Source organism: Erinaceus europaeus, chromosome X (assembly GCF_950295315.1).
Source record: "Erinaceus europaeus chromosome X, mEriEur2.1, whole genome shotgun sequence".
Classification (NCBI taxonomy): domain Eukaryota; kingdom Metazoa; phylum Chordata; class Mammalia; order Eulipotyphla; family Erinaceidae; genus Erinaceus; species Erinaceus europaeus.
Window position 1 is genome coordinate 1,071,041 of NC_080185.1, and position 21,434 is coordinate 1,092,474.

A 21,434-nucleotide genomic window follows, 5' to 3' on the forward strand; every position below is an offset into this window, starting at 1 on the left:
AGAGTAACCTCCAGTAGGTTTCCCAGTCCCGATCCTGGTTGAGCACATCGGACTCCTCGTCCACCAGCCCCTGCTCGTCGTGCCCAGCCCTCTGCTCCCGGTCACTCAGGGCCGAGTAGACTTTCCCGAGAATCTGGAAGCTGCGGGCTGCGTCCTCCTCGTCGCCGTCGCCTTCGCCCACCTGATCCGGGTGCACCTGCTGGGACACCTTGTGGTAGCCGCGCCGCACCTGGCCGTCGGAGGCCTCGGTGGCCTCGCGCCGCACGCCGAGCACCTGGTACGGGTCGGCGGGTGCCGAACACTGGCTCGCACAGCTCCAGCAGCCCCGTGGTTCCCTGCCGCACTCGCACTCGGAGGCGCTGGGACCTGCACTCTTCCCCCCCCCCCCCACCCCCGCGCGCTCGTGTCACAAGAGGCGCCAGTTAACATGAATTTTTCAAGGTCCGTCCAAGATCGGCTGAAAACGGTGAAGTCACCATTTTTAATAGCTGAGTTGTATATATATATATATATATATATATATATATATATAATATATATATATATATATCACAACTTGCTCAGCCACTCATCTGTTGTTTGGACACCGGGGTTGCTTCCAGGTTTTGGCTATTACACATTGTGCTGCCAAGAACATATGTGTCCACAGATCTTTTTGGATGGGTGTGTTGGGTTCCTTAGGATCTATCCCCAGGAGAGGAATTGCGGGATCATAGGGCAGATGGTGAAACTCTTATGTGGAAATCTAAAGATCTGATAAACATGAACTTAAGAAGGGGGCGAGGGGGGAGGGAGAGAGGGGGAGGGGAAAGGGGAAGGGGAAGGGGAAGGGGAAGGGGAGAGGGAGAGGTGTGCAAACTAAACTGTTGTGAGACTTGCGAACTCTGGTAGCTGTCTTTGGGAGGCGGGACGGTGGGCACATGGAACTTTGGTGGTGGGTGTGCTGTGGAGCTCTGCTATTTTAGCTTGACCTTGAAGATAGGCAGTGGTTTCTTCCAGAGTCTCTCATTTGTTGTTTCTGCATTTCTGATGACAAGTCTTTCAAACTCTTTCCTCACTCCTGTGACTACTTCCTTAGCTAGTGTTGACCTCATGATTTTGTGCTTCACCCTTTGGGGGGCTTTTAGCTGGACTCTTGTCTGGTTCATTTCTCCAATATTTCTTCTGGTTGGTTTACCCATTTTATATATTGTGCTGTGAGGTTCCTCTCTCAGTACTTTTGTGGTGTGGAACTATACCCTGTAATCCTCCACTCTTGTAACCCACTATAATCAGAAATAAAGAGTACTTAAGTGTTGACAAGCAGGTTTAAAAAAAAAATGTTATTTCTCCATTTGCATCAAAGAAGAACCCGGCACAGAAAACCCGCGCAATCGGGAGTACATCGTCCTCGAGTCAAACAGCAGAACAGGCTTGCCTGGGGAGGTGTCTGATTTGCCCTGTGCTTCCACCCTGGAGGAAGCTTCTTGATAGGACATCTTTCTCTGTCTCTCTCTCTCTTTATCTGAAAGTCACACTGAATCTGAAGCCTTGGTGACAACAAAACAGCTTGGTGAGAGTGCACACACCTTGCCATCGGTGCCGGCCTCGTCCCAGCTTGGGTACCACATGGGAGGTGCTATGGCCCCAGGGCCTGGAGGATGTTGCGACGCTGTGGTGATGTGGAGCAGCGACACTGCTCATGTAGAGCAACGCTCAGTGCCTTACACACGCACGCACACATGCTACACACACACACACACACACACACACACACACACACGCCACACACACACCACACACATATGCTACACACACACACACACACACACACGCCACACACACACCACACACATAAAGACACCACCCCCCCACCCCCACTCACTCACTCACTCCGCTAAGGCAGGTAGGGACACCAAGCTCTCCTGCACCAAAGGCAAAAGCCGGATGTCGGGCCAGCCAAGAAGCAGGAACATGAGAGCTGACCACGAGAAGACAGGACCCAGGGAAAAGACACCCAGGTTCTATTTTTCTTTCTTTCTTTCTTTTAACCAGCCCACTGCTCAGCTCTGGCTGACGGTGATACAGGGCATCGAACCTCGGACCTCGGAACCTCGGGCACGAGAGTCATTTTGCATAACCGTTATGCTGTCTCCCTTACCTGACGCCCAGATTCTAAAGGCAGAAATAAATTTGTCTTATTTTCTCGATAGGATGATATGTGTGGAGAGTGTGGTGGGAATCTGAGTGACCAGAACTGCTGAGCCACGTGAGTGCGGCTGGGAGGCCTGAGCTAGCTCGAAAGCCTTGCCCCAATGCCCCGGTCACTTACTGATCTGAAGCAAACCTGACCCATGCTCACTCCTTTCTTTCCTATAGGATTGGTGGCTGGGAAATCAACCTGGTGGCAATTAGGTGTGAGGAAGACCAGAATTCCAGCGTGGACCCCCAACGACGTCTTTGCAGGAAAGAAACCCTGGTATGCGTCTGGAAAACAGTTGGGCAAGCAGAACGTAAAATTACTGAGCTCGGGGACTTCCCCTCTTAAGCTCACTTCTAAGGAAATCATCAGCGGAGCAGGGAAAGCACTGCTGACCAACACTGCGTCATCACCAAGTGTCACTCACAGCCACGCAATAGCCTGGCTTGTCAAGGCTGTTCAGCGAGTGGAAAATTCAGGGTGGGACATGGAGACGCCAAGGAGGAATGCAGTGGGAGCCTTGCACAGTCAGTTGCAACTTGTTAAGTTTAGGTACAAGTACAGATGAGAAAATATTCCCCAACATCGGCGGCATTCGACGATGCAGGCTCTGCTTGCCATTTTGCCGAGCTGCCTCCTCGGAGTAGCGAGGCCCGGCCCCGAGCCCCCACCCCGAGCCCGGACCAGGACATGAAAGGTGTAGTCGGCGGCGGCAGTAGGTGGAAGGAAGCCAATGGACACCAGTCGGCAAGTCAACTGTATTTATTCTGCATCTCTATTTGTTCCACAACTGTATTTATTCTGCATCAACCATCTCACCCCCCACCCCAGCAGCAGGGGCACAGCAGCCCCACAGGGCGGATCGGATCTGGAGCCTGTGTTCCGCCTCAGGCTAGCGGAGGGGTCCCAAAGCGGCGGATGTTCCGAACCACCAGCGAGAGCTTGTCCAGGAAGGCGCCGACGGACACGCGGAAGAGCATGGGGTCCTCAGCAGCCCACCTACTGAGAGAGCAGAGGGAGAGGCGGGGTAACGGTCAGCGTCCGTCGGGCGGCTTACCTTGTGTACCTTGTGCACCGGCGCCCAGCACTCGCCCTCCGCCCTCCGCCCACGCAGACTTGTGAGAAACCCACACAGCCAAGGTAGTGCCGTCCACGAAGATCTCCTTCTGAACCAACCCTTGGTGGCCCTGGGCATCGGGGAGGAGGGACCTTCGGGCCATCTCCGCCTCCACGCCGGACCGGAAAGGCACGGTGAGCGTGCTGTGCAGACTCGGTTAAGGGCCTGTGCGGCTGAGCGCCCGCGCCCGCGCCCGCAAACGCGCCCCCGGCCACGGCCCCCGCCTCGGCCCTTCCTCCCGGCGCCCTCCGCCGGCCCCCACCTCGGCCCTTCCTCCCGGCGCCCTCCGCCGCCCGCGCCGTGGCCGTGAATGCCACCCGCCCGTCGGGGGAAGGATACAACCGCAGCAGCTGGCCGCCCACGTGCGCAGCCCCGAGCCCTGCGGCGGGGGGCGCCGCCGCTGCCAGGCTGTCAGCGCCGCGGTGCTGCTGCTGCTGCTGCTGCGGGGCAGCGCCGGTACCGAACCCCTGCAGGCAGCTGCGCAGAGCCGGGCTGTAGTGGCCGCGCGCACCGCTGGGGCCAGCGCCGTCATCGTCATCCGAAGCCCGCATGGCTATTCGTGGGGCGGGAAGAACGCAGTCGCCACCGCAGCCGCCACGCCGCCACTCGAGCGCCCCGCCCACCTGCGCCTGCGCGCGTGTGTGTGTGTGTGTGTGTGTGCGCGCGCGCGCGCGCAGCTCTCGCCCGCCAGCGGCCCCTATTGGCTGTCGCCTCACCGTCAAGGGCTCCCAGGGGGCTCTGCGCCGGGCCCAGCGCGGCCCAGACAGGCTGCCCCATCGGCCCGCCCCTAGAAGCGCGTGACGTCAGGCTCCCCAGCGTGCAGTTTCCCGCGCGGCCCGGCGTGCCCAGCGTGCAGTTTCCCGCGCAGCCCCGCGCGCCGACTCTCGCAGTGACGGCTGTCCTGACGCAGGCAGACTCCTTGCGCCACCCCCCCTCCGCGCGGGGGGTGGGGTGGGGGGGGGTCCCCCACGCATGCGCTGTCTCCGTCCCGCCTCTACACCACGCCCGGCTGCCCGCCCCAGTGCGGACCAGACCCAGGCTGCACGCTGGCCGACACACCCGGCAGGCTGCAGAGCCAACGACTCTGGCCGCTGCGCTGTGTGCGCGGGACGTGGCCCCACCACCCCAGCCCCGCCGCATTGCTTGAGGGTTCCATCTCCTCCCCAGAACGTGTACCGGCCCTACCCCTTCTTCGGCATGTGTTGGGGGCCTGGCCGTTTCCCCCAGCTGCTCCATGTATATGTGGGAGCCACCCCAGTGGCTTCCCCCAGTGCCCCACTCTTTTTTTTGTACCAGGGCACTGCTCAGCTCTGGCTTACGGTGGTGTGGGGACTGAACCTGGGACCTCACGGCCTCAGGCATGAGAATCTGTTTGAATAGCCATTAAATGAGTCCCCCGCCAAGATACCGCCCTCCACCACTTCACCCAGAGACCAACAAGCCACTCGGAGTGAGAAGTGTATTCCGTGTTTATTTTAACAGCAGGCATGCACCCCGCCCCCCCTCCTCCTGCTCCTCCTCGGCTGTGCGGTGCGGCGCGGTGCGGTGCGGCGCTTAGCGGGCGCGGGGGCAGCAGTGCTGCATGGCCTGCAGCACCACGGACAGCTGGTCCAGCAGGAAGTCCAGGCACATCCGGAGCAGGCAGGGGTCCTCGGAGCGCAGAACGCTACGGGAGGGGGGGGGGTCAGCAGCTGGGAGCCCGCCGCACCTCTCCTCCCCTCCCCGCCGCCCCACCGGCCCGACTCACATCACCAGGTTGCTGCCCAGCACCGTCAGCCTCTTGTACAACACTTGGCGCTGGCGCTCCGCCTCGGGGCCCAGGAACCAGCAGGCAATGTCGGCGTCCAGCGGGGTCAGGAAGGGCACCACCAGGGAGCTGGCAGGCTGGCTAAGGTGGCGGGTGCATCGCGGCCCCCCAGCCCCGCTCGCCGCCCGCTCGCCCGCTCACCCGCTCGCCCTCCGCTCGCCCGCTCGCCCTCCGCTCGCCCGCTCGCCCTCCGCTCGCCCGCTCGCCCTCCGCTCGCCCTCCGCAGCCCCACCTCCCAAGGCCTCCGGAAGGATACCACTCCAGCAGGCTGCCCCACCGGCCTGTGGCCTCCGCCTCGGGGCTCGCCACGGCATCTACCGCACTGGCTGGCTGCGCCATCTGCACCGTCGTCCGGAGCCTGCATGGCCGCTCTGCCTTCGCTCAGTGAGCCGCAGAAACGCACCAGCGTCCTCACACGCCGATCGCCCAGGCCCTACTCGCCTTCCCGCCCAAGGATGCTCCGAGCCTGCGCAGGCGCGCCCCACGGGGCTGTTAGCCAATCAGCGTTCTGCAAGAGGCCCCGCCCTCCCAGGGCTGGGCTCTGCCCCAGCTCCACCCCTTGGGGTTAGAGGGGGGCCTGCGGGGGGCGGGGACGGCGGCGGGGGTGGGGGCGGGGGCGGGGTTTTCCCTCCTCTCCCCAGCCCGGCTGCCATGTCCTCAGAGGATGTGGCCCCACATCCCTGTCAGAACCCAGTGGACAATGAGCCCTTGGATTCACTGGCATATGGTCCTTGTGGGAAACAGTGCTGTAGAGTGCTATCTACGCCTTAAAGCAAGGACTGAGACACCGAGAGTCGTGAACAAGGCAAAAGTTTTACATATAGATATAGATAGCTATATAGATATATATACACATATACACATACACATATAAATACTACACACACACACACACACACACACACACATATGCAAGGGTGTAAGCCAGCAAGCACACCAAGGGCAATATTCAGGGTCTTTTTTATACATTACTAGGACATGGGAACGACCTGTCCTTTTCCCATTTGGCGAGAGGGAATTGGCTCACAATCTAACCATGTTCGGGGGGGGGGGTGTGAAGGGGATTCGGACGGATAGGAGGAGGAGGCCGGGGAGTTTAAGCTTACAGTGTGACTCTCATGGGAAAGGAAGAGTTAGACAATGCAAGAGGCTTGTGAGTGATAGAAACTTCCCATAATTCGGCGACGGAAGGTGCTACACGATAGAACAGCCACATACTCGCCCACGAGTCACAATTTGTCCTCCACCACCAGGGCCTGTGTATCCCACCCACGTGACACCCTGGATCCTCCACTAGCAGGGAGGTTGTGGGGATGTGGTGGAGCCTGGAAGGGCTTGCCCTGAGAGGTGAGTTCATCCTGGTAAGTCTCTCTCTCTCTATGGAGGGGTTGAGCAAAAAGGGGGACACATAAACCTCAAAAGGTTGGCGCCATGTAAGTCTTCCCTCCCCCCCAAAAAACATTCTGCATCTTCCTGCCAGAGCTCAGCATTCCTTAAAAGACATTAAGCCTGCTCCACCCTGCATTCCCTGATACCTTTACTATCTACATATCAATCTTCTGCTTTGTCTTACAAATGACCAAAGGTCTCCTTCCTAATTCCCCCCAGGGTATTGCTAATCCTGCCAGTTGAACCTCTAGCAACAGTTGCTGGGGAGGTCCATACCATTCCCGGCCCCCTTTGCCTGGGAAACAGCACCAGGGCCTCTTCACTCCACCCATGTGACACCCTGGAGTCTCCACCTCCAGTAGCTCTCCACGCCACCCACATTTCTCCCTGGGGCCTCCACCGCCAGAGAAGGTGCTACACAATAGAACAGTCAGGAAGATCAAATGGGAAAGCAGTCCAGTGAGTTAAGTCCTTGTGGAGGAAAATATGGTTAGAAGCCCTTCTGATGGCTTATCTTTCCAATTTTCTAACTTTTGCATTTTTTTTTACAAATATCTGGCCAACTGTTAATGACGAAGTGTAATTTTAACATTCCCTGGCCTAAAATATCCTCTGGCTCTAACCCAGAATATTTTCTCATCTGTTCTCTTAGGGGCCTTGCGAATTTTTGGTCAGCAGAAGGAACTCCCGCCCCTGAAGGGTGCTGCTCCTTCTCCCATGCTGCCATGGCTCCTCTCCTGATCATCTGCCTTTCTTCTCCTGTGAAAAGAATAGAGAGTATGGACATCAGTTCTGACCAGGTATAAATCTGAGGTCCTAAATATTGATCTACTTGTTCAGCACACTTTGTGGGCATTCAATAAGTGGCCAGAGGTCACGTTTAAATTCCCAGACTTTGGAACTAGTTAGGGGGGCAATGACAAAGTCAATCTATCCCCCTCCCAAGGGAACTCCTCTCAATGGAAACTATCTATTCTGCCCTGGTCGTTTTGGAAAATGGAAGTTGTAAAGGATCTTTAAGCACTGTGTCAATTTTTTTTTCTTCTAGTCGGCTAATTATATGCTCTCTAACCTGATCTGGATTAGGTGTAGGAGATAAGAATTTTTCTGCGGGGAGGAGAGAGCTCATAGCGGGGAGGAAGCAGAGGAAAATGTTCCTGTAGAAGTGCTGGGTAGGAAACTTGACATAGGGCTGACTGCTGCGGGTTATATGGTGGTGGGATACTCTGAAGCAGGTCCCATGGTGGTGTTGGCAATTTTGGCTCCTTTTTTAGGGGAGGGACCTTCCTTCACAGGGAAAAGAATAGTTAGTTCCTTTTCCCAGCAGCTTGCATGTTCAATCTCTTCTTGTAGGGCAGAGATTTCTCATTGACATATTGAATGAGGAGCTGGCAAATGCAGTCCTCTTGCGCCCCAAACTTCGGCCAATGAACTGAGGGTCTCAGATATGGCTTCATGGCCACACAATGGTAAAATACTTGATCGTAATATGTTTCTTATTATCTCTGGTTGATTCTGTTTCTTTCCAATTCCTTAAAATACATCCTAGGTGACTTTCACCTGGTATAGGCTCTAATTTAAAAGGACCTCTAACCATATTTTCCTCCACAAGGATTTAACTCACTGGACTGCATTCCCATTTAATCTTCCTGGCTGTTCTATCGTGTAGCACCTTCCGTCGCCGAATTATGGGAAGTTTCTATCACTCACAAGCCTCTTGCATTGTCTAACTCTTCCTTTCCCATGAGAGTCACACTGTAAGCTTAAACTCCCCGGCCTCCTCCTCCTATCCGTCCGAATCCCCTTCACACCCCCCCCCCCGAACATGGTTAGATTGTGAGCCAATTCCCTCTCGCCAAATGGGAAAAGGACAGGTCGTTCCCATGTCCTAGTAATGTATAAAAAAGACCCTGAATATTGCCCTTGGTGTGCTTGCTGGCTTACACCCTTGCATATGTGTGTGTGTGTGTGTGTGTGTGTGTGTAGTATTTATATGTGTATGTGTATATGTGTATATATATCTATATAGCTATCTATATCTATATGTAAAACTTTTGCCTTGTTCACGACTCTCGGTGTCTCAGTCCTTGCTTTAAGGCGTAGATAGCACTCTACAGCACTGTTTCCCACAAGGACCATATGCCAGTGAATCCAAGGGCTCATTGTCCACTGGGTTCTGACAGGGATGTGGGGCCACATCCTCTGAGGACATGGCAGCCGGGCTGGGGAGAGGAGGGAAAACCCCGCCCCCGCCCCCACCCCCGCCGCCGTCCCCGCCCCCCGCAGGCCCCCCTCTAACCCCAAGGGGTGGAGCTGGGGCAGAGCCCAGCCCTGGGAGGGCGGGGCCTCTTGCAGAACGCTGATTGGCTAACAGCCCCGTGGGGCGCGCCTGCGCAGGCTCGGAGCATCCTTGGGCGGGAAGGCGAGTAGGGCCTGGGCGATCGGCGTGTGAGGACGCTGGTGCGTTTCTGCGGCTCACTGAGCGAAGGCAGAGCGGCCATGCAGGCTCCGGACGACGGTGCAGATGGCGCAGCCAGCCAGTGCGGTAGATGCCGTGGCGAGCCCCGAGGCGGAGGCCACAGGCCGGTGGGGCAGCCTGCTGGAGTGGTATCCTTCCGGAGGCCTTGGGAGGTGGGGCTGCGGAGGGCGAGCGGAGGGCGAGCGGGCGAGCGGAGGGCGAGCGGGCGAGCGGAGGGCGAGCGGGCGAGCGGAGGGCGAGCGGGTGAGCGGGCGAGCGGGCGGCGAGCGGGGCTGGGGGGCCGCGATGCACCCGCCACCTTAGCCAGCCTGCCAGCTCCCTGGTGGTGCCCTTCCTGACCCCGCTGGACGCCGACATTGCCTGCTGGTTCCTGGGCCCCGAGGCGGAGCGCCAGCGCCAAGTGTTGTACAAGAGGCTGACGGTGCTGGGCAGCAACCTGGTGATGTGAGTCGGGCCGGTGGGGCGGCGGGGAGGGGAGGAGAGGTGCGGCGGGCTCCCAGCTGCTGACCCCCCCCCCTCCCGTAGCGTTCTGCGCTCCGAGGACCCCTGCCTGCTCCGGATGTGCCTGGACTTCCTGCTGGACCAGCTGTCCGTGGTGCTGCAGGCCATGCAGCACTGCTGCCCCCGCGCCCGCTAAGCGCCGCACCGCACCGCGCCGCACCGCACAGCCGAGGAGGAGCAGGAGGAGGGGGGGCGGGGTGCATGCCTGCTGTTAAAATAAACACGGAATACACTTCTCACTCCGAGTGGCTTGTTGGTCTCTGGGTGAAGTGGTGGAGGGCGGTATCTTGGCGGGGGACTCATTTAATGGCTATTCAAACAGATTCTCATGCCTGAGGCCGTGAGGTCCCAGGTTCAGTCCCCACACCACCGTAAGCCAGAGCTGAGCAGTGCCCTGGTACAAAAAAAAGAGTGGGGCACTGGGGGAAGCCACTGGGGTGGCTCCCACATATACATGGAGCAGCTGGGGGAAACGGCCAGGCCCCCAACACATGCCGAAGAAGGGGTAGGGCCGGTACACGTTCTGGGGAGGAGATGGAACCCTCAAGCAATGCGGCGGGGCTGGGGTGGTGGGGCCACGTCCCGCGCACACAGCGCAGCGGCCAGAGTCGTTGGCTCTGCAGCCTGCCGGGTGTGTCGGCCAGCGTGCAGCCTGGGTCTGGTCCGCACTGGGGCGGGCAGCCGGGCGTGGTGTAGAGGCGGGACGGAGACAGCGCATGCGTGGGGGACCCCCCCCCACCCCACCCCCCGCGCGGAGGGGGGGTGGCGCAAGGAGTCTGCCTGCGTCAGGACAGCCGTCACTGCGAGAGTCGGCGCGCGGGGCTGCGCGGGAAACTGCACGCTGGGCACGCCGGGCCGCGCGGGAAACTGCACGCTGGGGAGCCTGACGTCACGCGCTTCTAGGGGCGGGCCGATGGGGCAGCCTGTCTGGGCCGCGCTGGGCCCGGCGCAGAGCCCCCTGGGAGCCCTTGACGGTGAGGCGACAGCCAATAGGGGCCGCTGGCGGGCGAGAGCTGCGCGCGCGCGCGCGCACACACACACACACACACACACGCGCGCAGGCGCAGGTGGGCGGGGCGCTCGAGTGGCGGCGTGGCGGCTGCGGTGGCGACTGCGTTCTTCCCGCCCCACGAATAGCCATGCGGGCTTCGGATGACGATGACGGCGCTGGCCCCAGCGGTGCGCGCGGCCACTACAGCCCGGCTCTGCGCAGCTGCCTGCAGGGGTTCGGTACCGGCGCTGCCCCGCAGCAGCAGCAGCAGCAGCACCGCGGCGCTGACAGCCTGGCAGCGGCGGCGCCCCCCGCCGCAGGGCTCGGGGCTGCGCACGTGGGCGGCCAGCTGCTGCGGTTGTATCCTTCCCCCGACGGGCGGGTGGCATTCACGGCCACGGCGCGGGCGGCGGAGGGCGCCGGGAGGAAGGGCCGAGGTGGGGGCCGGCGGAGGGCGCCGGGAGGAAGGGCCGAGGCGGGGGCCGTGGCCGGGGGCGCGTTTGCGGGCGCGGGCGCGGGCGCTCAGCCGCACAGGCCCTTAACCGAGTCTGCACAGCACGCTCACCGTGCCTTTCCGGTCCGGCGTGGAGGCGGAGATGGCCCGAAGGTCCCTCCTCCCCGATGCCCAGGGCCACCAAGGGTTGGTTCAGAAGGAGATCTTCGTGGACGGCACTACCTTGGCTGTGTGGGTTTCTCACAAGTCTGCGTGGGCGGAGGGCGGAGGGCGAGTGCTGGGCGCCGGTGCACAAGGTACACAAGGTAAGCCGCCCGACGGACGCTGACCGTTACCCCGCCTCTCCCTCTGCTCTCTCAGTAGGTGGGCTGCTGAGGACCCCATGCTCTTCCGCGTGTCCGTCGGCGCCTTCCTGGACAAGCTCTCGCTGGTGGTTCGGAACATCCGCCGCTTTGGGACCCCTCCGCTAGCCTGAGGCGGAACACAGGCTCCAGATCCGATCCGCCCTGTGGGGCTGCTGTGCCCCTGCTGCTGGGGTGGGGGGTGAGATGGTTGATGCAGAATAAATACAGTTGTGGAACAAATAGAGATGCAGAATAAATACAGTTGACTTGCCGACTGGTGTCCATTGGCTTCCTTCCACCTACTGCCGCCGCCGACTACACCTTTCATGTCCTGGTCCGGGCTCGGGGTGGGGGCTCGGGGCCGGGCCTCGCTACTCCGAGGAGGCAGCTCGGCAAAATGGCAAGCAGAGCCTGCATCGTCGAATGCCGCCGATGTTGGGGAATATTTTCTCATCTGTACTTGTACCTAAACTTAACAAGTTGCAACTGACTGTGCAAGGCTCCCACTGCATTCCTCCTTGGCGTCTCCATGTCCCACCCTGAATTTTCCACTCGCTGAACAGCCTTGACAAGCCAGGCTATTGCGTGGCTGTGAGTGACACTTGGTGATGACGCAGTGTTGGTCAGCAGTGCTTTCCCTGCTCCGCTGATGATTTCCTTAGAAGTGAGCTTAAGAGGGGAAGTCCCCGAGCTCAGTAATTTTACGTTCTGCTTGCCCAACTGTTTTCCAGACGCATACCAGGGTTTCTTTCCTGCAAAGACGTCGTTGGGGGTCCACGCTGGAATTCTGGTCTTCCTCACACCTAATTGCCACCAGGTTGATTTCCCAGCCACCAATCCTATAGGAAAGAAAGGAGTGAGCATGGGTCAGGTTTGCTTCAGATCAGTAAGTGACCGGGGCATTGGGGCAAGGCTTTCGAGCTAGCTCAGGCCTCCCAGCCGCACTCACGTGGCTCAGCAGTTCTGGTCACTCAGATTCCCACCACACTCTCCACACATATCATCCTATCGAGAAAATAAGACAAATTTATTTCTGCCTTTAGAATCTGGGCGTCAGGTAAGGGAGACAGCATAACGGTTATGCAAAATGACTCTCGTGCCCGAGGTTCCGAGGTCCGAGGTTCGATGCCCTGTATCACCGTCAGCCAGAGCTGAGCAGTGGGCTGGTTAAAAGAAAGAAAGAAAGAAAAATAGAACCTGGGTGTCTTTTCCCTGGGTCCTGTCTTCTCGTGGTCAGCTCTCATGTTCCTGCTTCTTGGCTGGCCCGACATCCGGCTTTTGCCTTTGGTGCAGGAGAGCTTGGTGTCCCTACCTGCCTTAGCGGAGTGAGTGAGTGAGTGGGGGTGGGGGGGTGGTGTCTTTATGTGTGTGGTGTGTGTGTGGCGTGTGTGTGTGTGTGTGTGTGTGTAGCATATGTGTGTGGTGTGTGTGTGGCGTGTGTGTGTGTGTGTGTGTGTGTGTGTGTGTGTGTAGCATGTGTGCGTGCGTGTGTAAGGCACTGAGCGTTGCTCTACATGAGCAGTGTCGCTGCTCCACATCACCACAGCGTCGCAACATCCTCCAGGCCCTGGGGCCATAGCACCTCCCATGTGGTACCCAAGCTGGGACGAGGCCGGCACCGATGGCAAGGTGTGTGCACTCTCACCAAGCTGTTTTGTTGTCACCAAGGCTTCAGATTCAGTGTGACTTTCAGATAAAGAGAGAGAGAGACAGAGAAAGATGTCCTATCAAGAAGCTTCCTCCAGGGTGGAAGCACAGGGCAAATCAGACACCTCCCCAGGCAAGCCTGTTCTGCTGTTTGACTCGAGGACGATGTACTCCCGATTGCGCGGGTTTTCTGTGCCGGGTTCTTCTTTGATGCAAATGGAGAAATAACATTTTTTTTTTAAACCTGCTTGTCAACACTTAAGTACTCTTTATTTCTGATTATAGTGGGTTACAAGAGTGGAGGATTACAGGGTATAGTTCCACACCACAAAAGTACTGAGAGAGGAACCTCACAGCACAATATATAAAATGGGTAAACCAACCAGAAGAAATATTGGAGAAATGAACCAGGACAAGAGTCCAGCTAAAAGCCCCCCAAAGGGTGAAGCACAAAATCATGAGGTCAACACTAGCTAAGGAAGTAGTCACAGGAGTGAGGAAAGAGTTTGAAAGACTTGTCATCAGAAATGCAGAAACAACAAATGAGAGACTCTGGAAGAAACCACTGCCTATCTTCAAGGTCAAGCTAAAATAGCAGAGCTCCACAGCACACCCACCACCAAAGTTCCATGTGCCCACCGTCCCGCCTCCCAAAGACAGCTACCAGAGTTCGCAAGTCTCACAACAGTTTAGTTTGCACACCTCTCCCTCTCCCCTTCCCCTTCCCCTTCCCCTTCCCCTTTCCCCTCCCCCTCTCTCCCTCCCCCCTCGCCCCCTTCTTAAGTTCATGTTTATCAGATCTTTAGATTCCACATAAGAGTTTCACCATCTGCCCTATGATCCCGCAATTCCTCTCCTGGGGATAGATCCTAAGGAACCCAACACACCCATCCAAAAAGATCTGTGGACACATATGTTCTTGGCAGCACAATGTGTAATAGCCAAAACCTGGAAGCAACCCCGGTGTCCAACAACAGATGAGTGGCTGAGCAAGTTGTGATATATATATATATATATATATATATATATATATATATATATATATATATATACAACTCAGCTATTAAAAATGGTGACTTCACCGTTTTCAGCCGATCTTGGACGGACCTTGAAAAATTCATGTTAACTGGCGCCTCTTGTGACACGAGCGCGCGGGGGTGGGGGGGGGGGGAAGAGTGCAGGTCCCAGCGCCTCCGAGTGCGAGTGCGGCAGGGAACCACGGGGCTGCTGGAGCTGTGCGAGCCAGTGTTCGGCACCGCCGACCCGTACCAGGTGCTCGGCGTGCGGCGCGAGGCCACCGAGGCCTCCGACGGCCAGGTGCGGCGCGGCTACCACAAGGTGTCCCAGCAGGTGCACCCGGATCAGGTGGGCGAAGGCGACGGCGACGAGGAGGACGCAGCCCGCAGCTTCCAGATTCTCGGGAAAGTCTACTCGGCCCTGAGTGACCGGGAGCAGAGGGCTGGGCACGACGAGCAGGGGCTGGTGGACGAGGAGTCCGATGTGCTCAACCAGGATCGGGACTGGGAAACCTACTGGAGGTTACTCTTCAAAAAGACAACGCTCCAAGATATTCAGGCTGTTGAAAAGACATATAAAGGTTCTGAAGAAGAGCTGCCTGACAGTCAACAGGCTTATCTGGACTTCGAGGGTGATATGGATCAGCGCATGGAGTCTGTGCTTTGTGTGGAATACACTGATGAACCCAGGATAAGGAGCATTATCCAGCAAGCTACTGATGATGGCCAAGTTCCGTCCTATAAAGCCTTTGCCAAAGAATCAAAGCAAAAGGTAAATGCAAGGAAAAGAAGGGTAAGATTTTCAATGCTACTAACTCAGATCCTGACAGCTTCTAAAATGAGCTGACAGTCTTTACAGTAATGGGATATGTGCAAGGCCAAGCAAACAAGAATAAGGATTAGTTTGTTAGTTTTCATCTAATAAAGTGAGTATATAAGCTCAGTGAGAGACTTCCACCCCCCCCCCCAGCATGCTGTGCTTTAAGAGGCTTTTATTACACGAGTTGTTTGAAAAAGGGTTTCATCAAGTAACCCCAAAGCAACCAGTGAAGTAGGGCAGTGGGCGAAGCGTTGGACTTTCAAGCTGTATCACATGTGCCAGAATGACGCTCTGGGTCTCTCCCCTCTCCTGCCATTAACTAACAAATCTTAAAAATAAAGGAACCTGGGAGTCGGGCGGTAGCGCAGCGGGTTAAGCGCACGCACGTGGCGCGAAGCGCAAGGACCGGAGTGAGGATCCGGGTTCCAGCCCCCGGCTCCCCACCTGCAGGGGAGTCACATTACAGGCGGTGAAGCGGGTCTGCAGGTGTCTTTATCCCCCCCCCCCACCGCCACCTCCCCCCTCCTCTCTCCATTTCTCTCTGTCCTGTCAACAAGGATGATATCAACAACAACAACAACAATAATAACTACAGCAATAAAGCAAGGGCAACAAAAGGAAATAAATAAAGTAAAGGAGCATGCAATTAGAAAAAAAAAAAAAAAGAAAGAAAGAAAAAGTCATGTGAAGTGAAGTCAGTCAGAAACAGAGGGATGGCTACGGGGTGATCTCACTCTCAGGCAGAAGTTGAAAAACAAGATCAGAAGAGCAAACTCAAGTAGAACCTGAACTGGAATTGGCGTATCGCACCAAAGTAAAAGACTCGGGGGTGGGCGGGTGGGGGTGGGGAGAATACAGGCCCAAGAAGGATGACAGAGGACCTAGTGGGGGTTGTATTGTTGTATGGAAAACTGGGAAATGTTATGCATGTACAAACTATTGTATCTACTGTCGAATGTAAAACATTAATTCCCCAATAAAGAAATAATTTTTAAAAAAGAGTTTCACCATCTGGTAGTTGTCTTTCATCTCTTTACTTATTTTGGTGGCCACAATCACCTCCTCTTCTCCCCATTTTTGTCCCAAAGGGCACAATAGCATCTGTTGGGATTGCAGAGTAGTAGTATTCCATGGAGTATATATCTCATCACTTCTTTCTTTCTCTTTGCCTCCAGGGGTATGGCTGGGGCTCGGTGCCAGCTCTATGAATCCACTGCTCCTGGCGGACATCCCTTTTTCTATTTTGTTTGATAGGACAGAGAGACATTGAGAGGGGAGGGGAGATAGGGAGAAGGACACCTGCAGACCTGCTTCACCACGTGTGAAGGCCCGCCCCCCCCCACACACACACACACACCCCGCACGCAAGTAGTGAGCTGGGGGCTCAAACCTGGATCCTCGCGTGGGTCTTTGCGCTTCATACTCTGTGTGCTTGACCAGGGGCACCACCACCGCCCGGCCCCTCCCGTAACTTCTTTAGCCAGTCGTCTGTCGATGGGCATTTAGGCTGCTTCCAGTCGTTGGCCACTGTGGATAGTGCAGGGTATGGATATGGGGGTACATAGGTTCCTTCGGATAAGTGTTGGCATTGCATGCCCTGTGGGTAAATGCCTACAGGTGGTGTTACTGGGTTTTAGGGCGACTCCACTTTTATTTAATTAAGGGCTGACTCTCCATACGGTCTTCCAAAGGGGCTGCAAACCGGTTTGCACTCCCACCAGAAGTGTACAACCTCTCACCACCTGTTGTTTCCCGTTTGGTTGATGTCGCCCAATCTCACAGGCGTGGAGTGGAATCTCCAGGGTCATTTGCATTTGCATTTCTCTGCTGACAAGTGGAGATTTTTTATGTCTCTGTGGGCTGAGTGGATCGTCTGTGCTTTGCAAAAACCACTCAGTTCCTCAGTCCATTTTTTTCCCCTTTGGGTTATTGTTCCTTTTTTTGGAGCTGTTCCACTTTTTTTTTTTTTTTTTTGCCTCCAGGGTTATCGCTGGGTTCGGTTCCTGCACTACGAATCCACGGCTCCTGGAGGCCATTCTTTTTCCCTTTTGTTGCCCTTGTTGTTCATCATTGCTGTTCATATTATTGTTGTTATTGCTGTTGTTGTTGGCTAGGACAGAGAGAAATGGAGAGAGGAGGGGAAGACAGAGAGGGGGAGAGAAAGACAGACACCTGCAGACCTGCTTCACCGCCTGGGAAGCGACCCCCCTGCAGGTGGGGAGCCGGGGGCTCTCGAACCTGGATCCTTGCGCTTCGTGCCATGTGCGCTTAACCCGCTGCGCCACCGCCGACCCCCTCCACTTTGCTATTTTTTAAATTGCCGCCGGGGTTATCACTAGGGGGAGGGGCGGCCAGTGCTGGCACTATGGGTACGCTACTCTCGGCAATCATTTTTTCATTTCTGTTTTATTTGAGAGAACAGAGACAAACTGAGAAGGGAGGGCGAGGGAGGGAAGGAGAGAGAAGACTCCGGCAGACCTGCTTTGCAGCTTGGGAAGCACCCCACCCCCACCCCCACCCCCACCCCCACAGGTAGGGAGCAGGGGCTCAATCCCTCCCGGGTCCTCACACGTGGTAATATGTGTGCTCAGCTGAGTACACCACTAACCCCAACCCGGTACCGGTTCTTTGTAGATGTTTGATATCCATGTGTGCTGTGTAAATATCTTTTCCCAGTTACTGGCTTGCCTGCTTATCCTTGGGTAGTTTGCTTTTGATGTATAGAAGCTGTTATTGATTGATTGATTGATTGATTGATTTTGGTTTGATATGATCCCCTGTACTTACTCTTGTTCTCATTCCACACGCCCATGGATTGGAGTCTCCAAATATGTCTCTGATGTTAAGACCCTGCAGTGTTCTGATGACATTTTCTTCTCCACGTGTTCGAGTTTCCCGTCTAATATCTAGGTCTTCGATGCATTTTGATCTGGTTTTGGGTGCATGGTTTTAGATGATCCAGTTTTCTTTTCTTTCTTCTTCTTCTTTTTTTTTTAGATACTATTTTTTATTATATTTATTTATTTATTGGGTAGACAGGCAGAAATCGAGAGGGAAGGGGGTGCTAGAGAGGGAGGGAGAGAGACACCTGCAACACTGCTTCACCACTCGCAAATCTTTCCCCCCCCCCTGCAGGTGGGGACCGGGCGCTTGAACCCGGGTCCTTGCGCACTGTAACCTGTGCTCTCAACCGGGTGTGCCACCACCCGGCCCTTAGTTCTGTTTTTCTACATGTGGCTGTCCAATTGATCCAGCACGATTGGTTGAAGAAACTCTCTTTTCGGGGGACAGCTGGTGATGCACCAGGTTAAGCTCACACGTTACCGTGTACAAGGACCTGATTCAAGCCTCCACACCCCACCTGCAGGGGGGAAGCCTCACGAGTGGTGAAGCAGGTCTTCAGGTGTCTCTCTGTGTGTCTCTATCTCTGTCTCCCCTCCCCTCCCCCCCCACACACACACTCCCGTCAATTTCTCTCTGTCCTGTGAAACAAAGGGGAGAGGGGAGCGGTGAATGGCCACAAGGGCAGTAGAGTCATGCAGGCCCCGAGTCCCAGCGATAATCCTGGAGGCAGTGGAAAAATAAATCATAAATAAAAGTTTTAAAATGGGGGGCCGGGTGGTGGCGCACCTGGTTGAGCGCACATGCTGCAATGTGCAAGGACCCAGGTTCGAGCCCTCGGTCCCCACCTGCAGGGGGTAAGCTTCACAGGTGGTGAAGCAGGGCTGCAGGTGTCTCTCTCTCCCTCTGTCACCCCCCTTCCATCTCCGTTTCTGGCTGTCTCTATCTAATAAAGATTTTTTTAAAGGTTTAAAAATGGTTTGGGCCCCTGTGTCACATATGAGGTGCTCATGTGCGTATGGGCTATTTTTCTGGGGACTTTACCCTTTCCCACTGATCCCAGTGTCCAGTTTGACTCCAGTACCGCGCTGGTTAAGTACTATTGCTTTGTAATATCAACTGAAGTTGCGAGGGGCATGATGCCTCCATTCTTATTCCCCCCCCCCACCCCGATCAAAAGTGCCTTGACTATTAGTGTGGGGTTTTTGGTGTTTTGTTGCTGTTGTTGTTGTTGTTTGTTTGTTTTTTAATAGTTTCACACAAATTTTTGGACAAATTCTTCAGTTTTCTTGGAAAATGCCATTAGGATCTTGACAAGGCTTGCATTGAAATTATAGGTTCCTTCTGGTAGAATGGCCATTTTCATTTAATGGCCATTCTCTCCTGAGTCATGATTTTTAAAAATTATGTACACAGGGAGTCGGGCGGTGGCGCAGCGGGTTAAGCACGGGTGGCGCAAAGCGCAGGGACCGGCATAAGGATCGCGGTTGGAGCCCAAGGCTCCCCACCTGCAGGGGGGTCACTTCCCAGGCAGTGAAGCAGGACTGCAGGTGTCTCTCTTTCTCTCCCCCTCTCTGTCTTTCCCTCCTCTCTCCATTTCTCTCTGTCCTATCCAGCAACGATGACATCAATAACAACATGTACTATCTAACAACGACGACATCAATAACAACAACAATGATAACCACCACAACAATTTTTTTTTAAAAAAAGGGCAACAAAAGGGAAAATAAATATAAAAATTTTTTAAAGTATTTAAAAAATTATGTAAGCGCACGTGGCGCAAAGCGCAAGGGCCGGCTTAAGGATCCGGATCGGAGCCCCTGGCTCCCCACCTGTGGGGGAGTCGCTTCAAAAGTGGTGAAGCAGGTCTGCAGGTATCTATCTATCTTTCTCTTCTCCCTTTGTCTTCCCCTCCTCTCTCCATGTCTCTCTGTCCTATCCAACAACGACAACATCAATAACAACAACAATAAAACAACAAGGGCAACAAAAGGGAATAAATAAATATTTTTAAAAATCTTTTAAAAATTATATATAGATATACATCTATCTATCTATCTATCTATATACTTTTTATTATAGAATAGAGGCAGAGATTGAGAGAGGAGGGGAAGCGGAGAGGGAGAGTCACAGAGAGACCCCTGCAGCCTTGCTCCACCACTTGGGAAGCTTTCCCCCAGCAAGTGGGGACCAGGGGCTTGAACCGGGGTCCTGGTACACTGTGGTGTGAGCATCAGGTGTGCCACCACCTGGTTCCTCTTAGTCATGATTATGATTATTTTTTTCCCCCCTCCAAGGTTATGCTGGGGCTCGGCGCCCGCACTACAAATCCACAACTCCTGGAGGCCATTTCTCCAGTGTTGCCCTTGTTGTCGCCCTTGCTGTTAATGTCATTTTCATTGTTGTTATTGCCGGAAAGGGCAGAGAGAAATGGAGAGAGGAAGAAAAGACAGAGAGGGCAGAGAGAGACAGATACCTGAGGACCTGCTTCATCGCTTGCGAAGCGACTCCCTCCCCTCCCTCTGCAGGTGGGGAGCCAGGGGCTCGAACCAGGATCCTTACACCTCACACCACGTGCGCTTAACCCGCTGCGCTACCGCCCGGCCTCCTCTGAGTCATGATTTTCAGAGAGAATCAGTGGTACCAAAGCAACTTTCTGTGGAGGATTACATTTTCCCCCACGATGCAGAGGCAAAAGCCTTGTCAAGAGTCCTGATAGAGCAGAAGCAAGAGCAAAGATTCATCAAGCAGCAATCAGGGACACGTGTGTCGTGCACATTTCCTGCTGGGAAGACAAAAACGGGACCAGGCACCAAGCTCCAGGGTTCAGACCTATAAAGCGGCTTCTATAGGAAGGAAGTGAAGTGTTGATCACTCTGAGCTTACACAGAAGCTCTCTCTCACATGAGGGCCCTGGGCCCCGTCCTGCCTGCAGGCCACCGTGGCCCCTCCTCCTCCTGGGGGGTGGTGGTGGTGGTGGTGGTGGTGGTGGTGGTGGTGGTGGTGGTGGTGGTGGTGGTGGTGGTGGTGGTGGTGGGTGGTGGTGGTGGTGGTGGGTGGTGGTGGTGGTGGTGGGTGGTGGTGGTGGTGGTGGTGGTGTACCGCCAAGGCTATTCTCCCACCTGTGTGTGAGCGGGGGTGCTGGGACCTCCTCCAGTGCTTTCCACCTCCCCCCCCCTCCCCTCCACTCCCCCCCCCACGTGAACGCACAGGTGGGTTCTTCTGCGTAGCCTCCTCTCAGGCTCCCGGCACTCTCTGGGCTGCTTGGGGACACTGCTCGCAGACCAGGTGTGGCTCAGCCTGTGTGCCCTCGCCTGAGCTGCACGCTGCACCACTGCCTCGCTCTGCCCACGCACCCGAAAGGCCTGTGTCCCTGCCACAGAGGTGCAGAAGGGAACCAGTGACCCCAGAGTGGCCGGCACCAAGGTGACAGGGTCTGGGGGCATCCGAGCGAGCAGGAGAGATCCCACTGGGCCTCCACGGAGTGGCAGTGTCACCTGAGGCCAGCCTGCTGCCCCCAGTGCTGCCCTGGGCACAGCCTCCACAGCGTGTGCGCCCAGAGAGGACCCCAGGGGACACAGAGCGCTGCGCACCCGGTCCAGGGCCCCGGTCAGCTCAGCCTGCCGGCTGCCGGACAGCAGGACGAGCAGCCAGGGACCATGGGGTCTGGGGGGCCCGGGGTCTAGGGAGCAGGTGTGCAGGTGGCCTGGACATCAGATGGTATGGGAGTGGGGGGGGGGGGGGCGCAGGAGCATTGGTGGCAGGGAAGCCAGGGTGAAATGGGTGTGTGCGTGCAGAGGCACTGGCGGTCCGGGACCCCAGGCGATATTTGGTGGGGGTGGGGGG

At 56.0% G+C, this 21,434-nt stretch overlaps 5 protein-coding genes across 5 annotated transcripts; 3 read left to right on the forward strand and 2 right to left on the reverse strand.

The window, feature by feature from the left end:
• Positions 1-2,926: 2,926 nt before the first annotated feature.
• On the reverse strand, positions 2,927-4,073 carry LOC132535895 (EKC/KEOPS complex subunit LAGE3-like). The gene is made up of 4 exons (XM_060183426.1): positions 4,013-4,073; positions 3,636-3,849; positions 3,311-3,439; positions 2,927-3,181 (listed from the first exon to the last, which is right to left on the reverse strand). The coding sequence occupies exons 1-4, from the start codon at positions 4,071-4,073 to the stop codon at positions 3,067-3,069; spliced, it is 519 nt and encodes a 172-aa protein (XP_060039409.1). The 3' UTR covers positions 2,927-3,066.
• A 726-nt stretch (positions 4,074-4,799) lies between these two features.
• LOC132535896 (EKC/KEOPS complex subunit LAGE3-like) lies at positions 4,800-5,442 on the reverse strand. The gene is made up of 3 exons (XM_060183427.1): positions 5,360-5,442; positions 5,044-5,172; positions 4,800-4,962 (listed from the first exon to the last, which is right to left on the reverse strand). Exons 1-3 carry the CDS (start codon positions 5,440-5,442, stop codon positions 4,851-4,853), a joined length of 324 nt encoding a protein of 107 aa, XP_060039410.1. The 3' UTR covers positions 4,800-4,850.
• A 3,574-nt stretch (positions 5,443-9,016) lies between these two features.
• Positions 9,017-9,659, forward strand: LOC132535898 (EKC/KEOPS complex subunit LAGE3-like). Its single transcript, XM_060183428.1, has 3 exons — positions 9,017-9,099; positions 9,287-9,415; positions 9,497-9,659. The coding sequence occupies exons 1-3, from the start codon at positions 9,017-9,019 to the stop codon at positions 9,606-9,608; spliced, it is 324 nt and encodes a 107-aa protein (XP_060039411.1). The 3' UTR covers positions 9,609-9,659.
• Positions 9,660-10,385: 726 nt separating this feature from the next.
• On the forward strand, positions 10,386-11,532 carry LOC132535899 (EKC/KEOPS complex subunit LAGE3-like). The gene is made up of 4 exons (XM_060183429.1): positions 10,386-10,446; positions 10,610-10,823; positions 11,020-11,148; positions 11,278-11,532. Exons 1-4 carry the CDS (start codon positions 10,386-10,388, stop codon positions 11,390-11,392), a joined length of 519 nt encoding a protein of 172 aa, XP_060039412.1. The 3' UTR covers positions 11,393-11,532.
• Positions 11,533-11,658: 126 nt separating this feature from the next.
• LOC103127412 (dnaJ homolog subfamily C member 9-like) lies at positions 11,659-21,274 on the forward strand. The gene is made up of 5 exons (XM_060183436.1): positions 11,659-11,695; positions 12,784-12,890; positions 14,121-14,717; positions 20,952-21,014; positions 21,110-21,274. The coding sequence occupies exons 1-5, from the start codon at positions 11,659-11,661 to the stop codon at positions 21,272-21,274; spliced, it is 969 nt and encodes a 322-aa protein (XP_060039419.1).
• Positions 21,275-21,434: the final 160 nt, after the last annotated feature.

Bases quoted from the DNA above. Each gene is read 5' to 3' on its own strand.
- LOC132535895 (XM_060183426.1), bottom strand. From the start codon at position 4,073: ATGGGGCAGCCTGTCTGGGCCGCGCTGGGCCCGGCGCAGAGCCCCCTG. The intron at 3,850-4,012 runs GTGAGGCGACAG...CCCCACGAATAG, and splicing joins CCCCCTGGGAGCCCTTGACG to CCATGCGGGCTTCGGATGAC. The intron at 3,182-3,310 runs GTGGGTTTCTCA...CTGCTCTCTCAG, and splicing joins GACGGCACTACCTTGGCTGT to TAGGTGGGCTGCTGAGGACC.
- LOC132535896 (XM_060183427.1), bottom strand. From the start codon at position 5,442: ATGGCGCAGCCAGCCAGTGCGGTAGATGCCGTGGCGAGCCCCGAGGCG. The intron at 5,173-5,359 runs GTATCCTTCCGG...CCAGCCTGCCAG, and splicing joins TGGGGCAGCCTGCTGGAGTG to CTCCCTGGTGGTGCCCTTCC. The intron at 4,963-5,043 runs GTGAGTCGGGCC...CCCCTCCCGTAG, and splicing joins CTGGGCAGCAACCTGGTGAT to CGTTCTGCGCTCCGAGGACC.
- LOC132535898 (XM_060183428.1), top strand. From the start codon at position 9,017: ATGGCGCAGCCAGCCAGTGCGGTAGATGCCGTGGCGAGCCCCGAGGCG. The intron at 9,100-9,286 runs GTATCCTTCCGG...CCAGCCTGCCAG, and splicing joins TGGGGCAGCCTGCTGGAGTG to CTCCCTGGTGGTGCCCTTCC. The intron at 9,416-9,496 runs GTGAGTCGGGCC...CCCCTCCCGTAG, and splicing joins CTGGGCAGCAACCTGGTGAT to CGTTCTGCGCTCCGAGGACC.
- LOC132535899 (XM_060183429.1), top strand. From the start codon at position 10,386: ATGGGGCAGCCTGTCTGGGCCGCGCTGGGCCCGGCGCAGAGCCCCCTG. The intron at 10,824-11,019 runs GTATCCTTCCCC...GAGTCTGCACAG, and splicing joins GGCGGCCAGCTGCTGCGGTT to CACGCTCACCGTGCCTTTCC. The intron at 11,149-11,277 runs GTGGGTTTCTCA...CTGCTCTCTCAG, and splicing joins GACGGCACTACCTTGGCTGT to TAGGTGGGCTGCTGAGGACC.
- LOC103127412 (XM_060183436.1), top strand. From the start codon at position 11,659: ATGGCAAGCAGAGCCTGCATCGTCGAATGCCGCCGAT. The intron at 11,696-12,783 runs GTTGGGGAATAT...CTACATGAGCAG, and splicing joins CATCGTCGAATGCCGCCGAT to TGTCGCTGCTCCACATCACC. The intron at 14,718-20,951 runs GTAAGATTTTCA...CGCACCCGAAAG, and splicing joins TAAATGCAAGGAAAAGAAGG to GCCTGTGTCCCTGCCACAGA.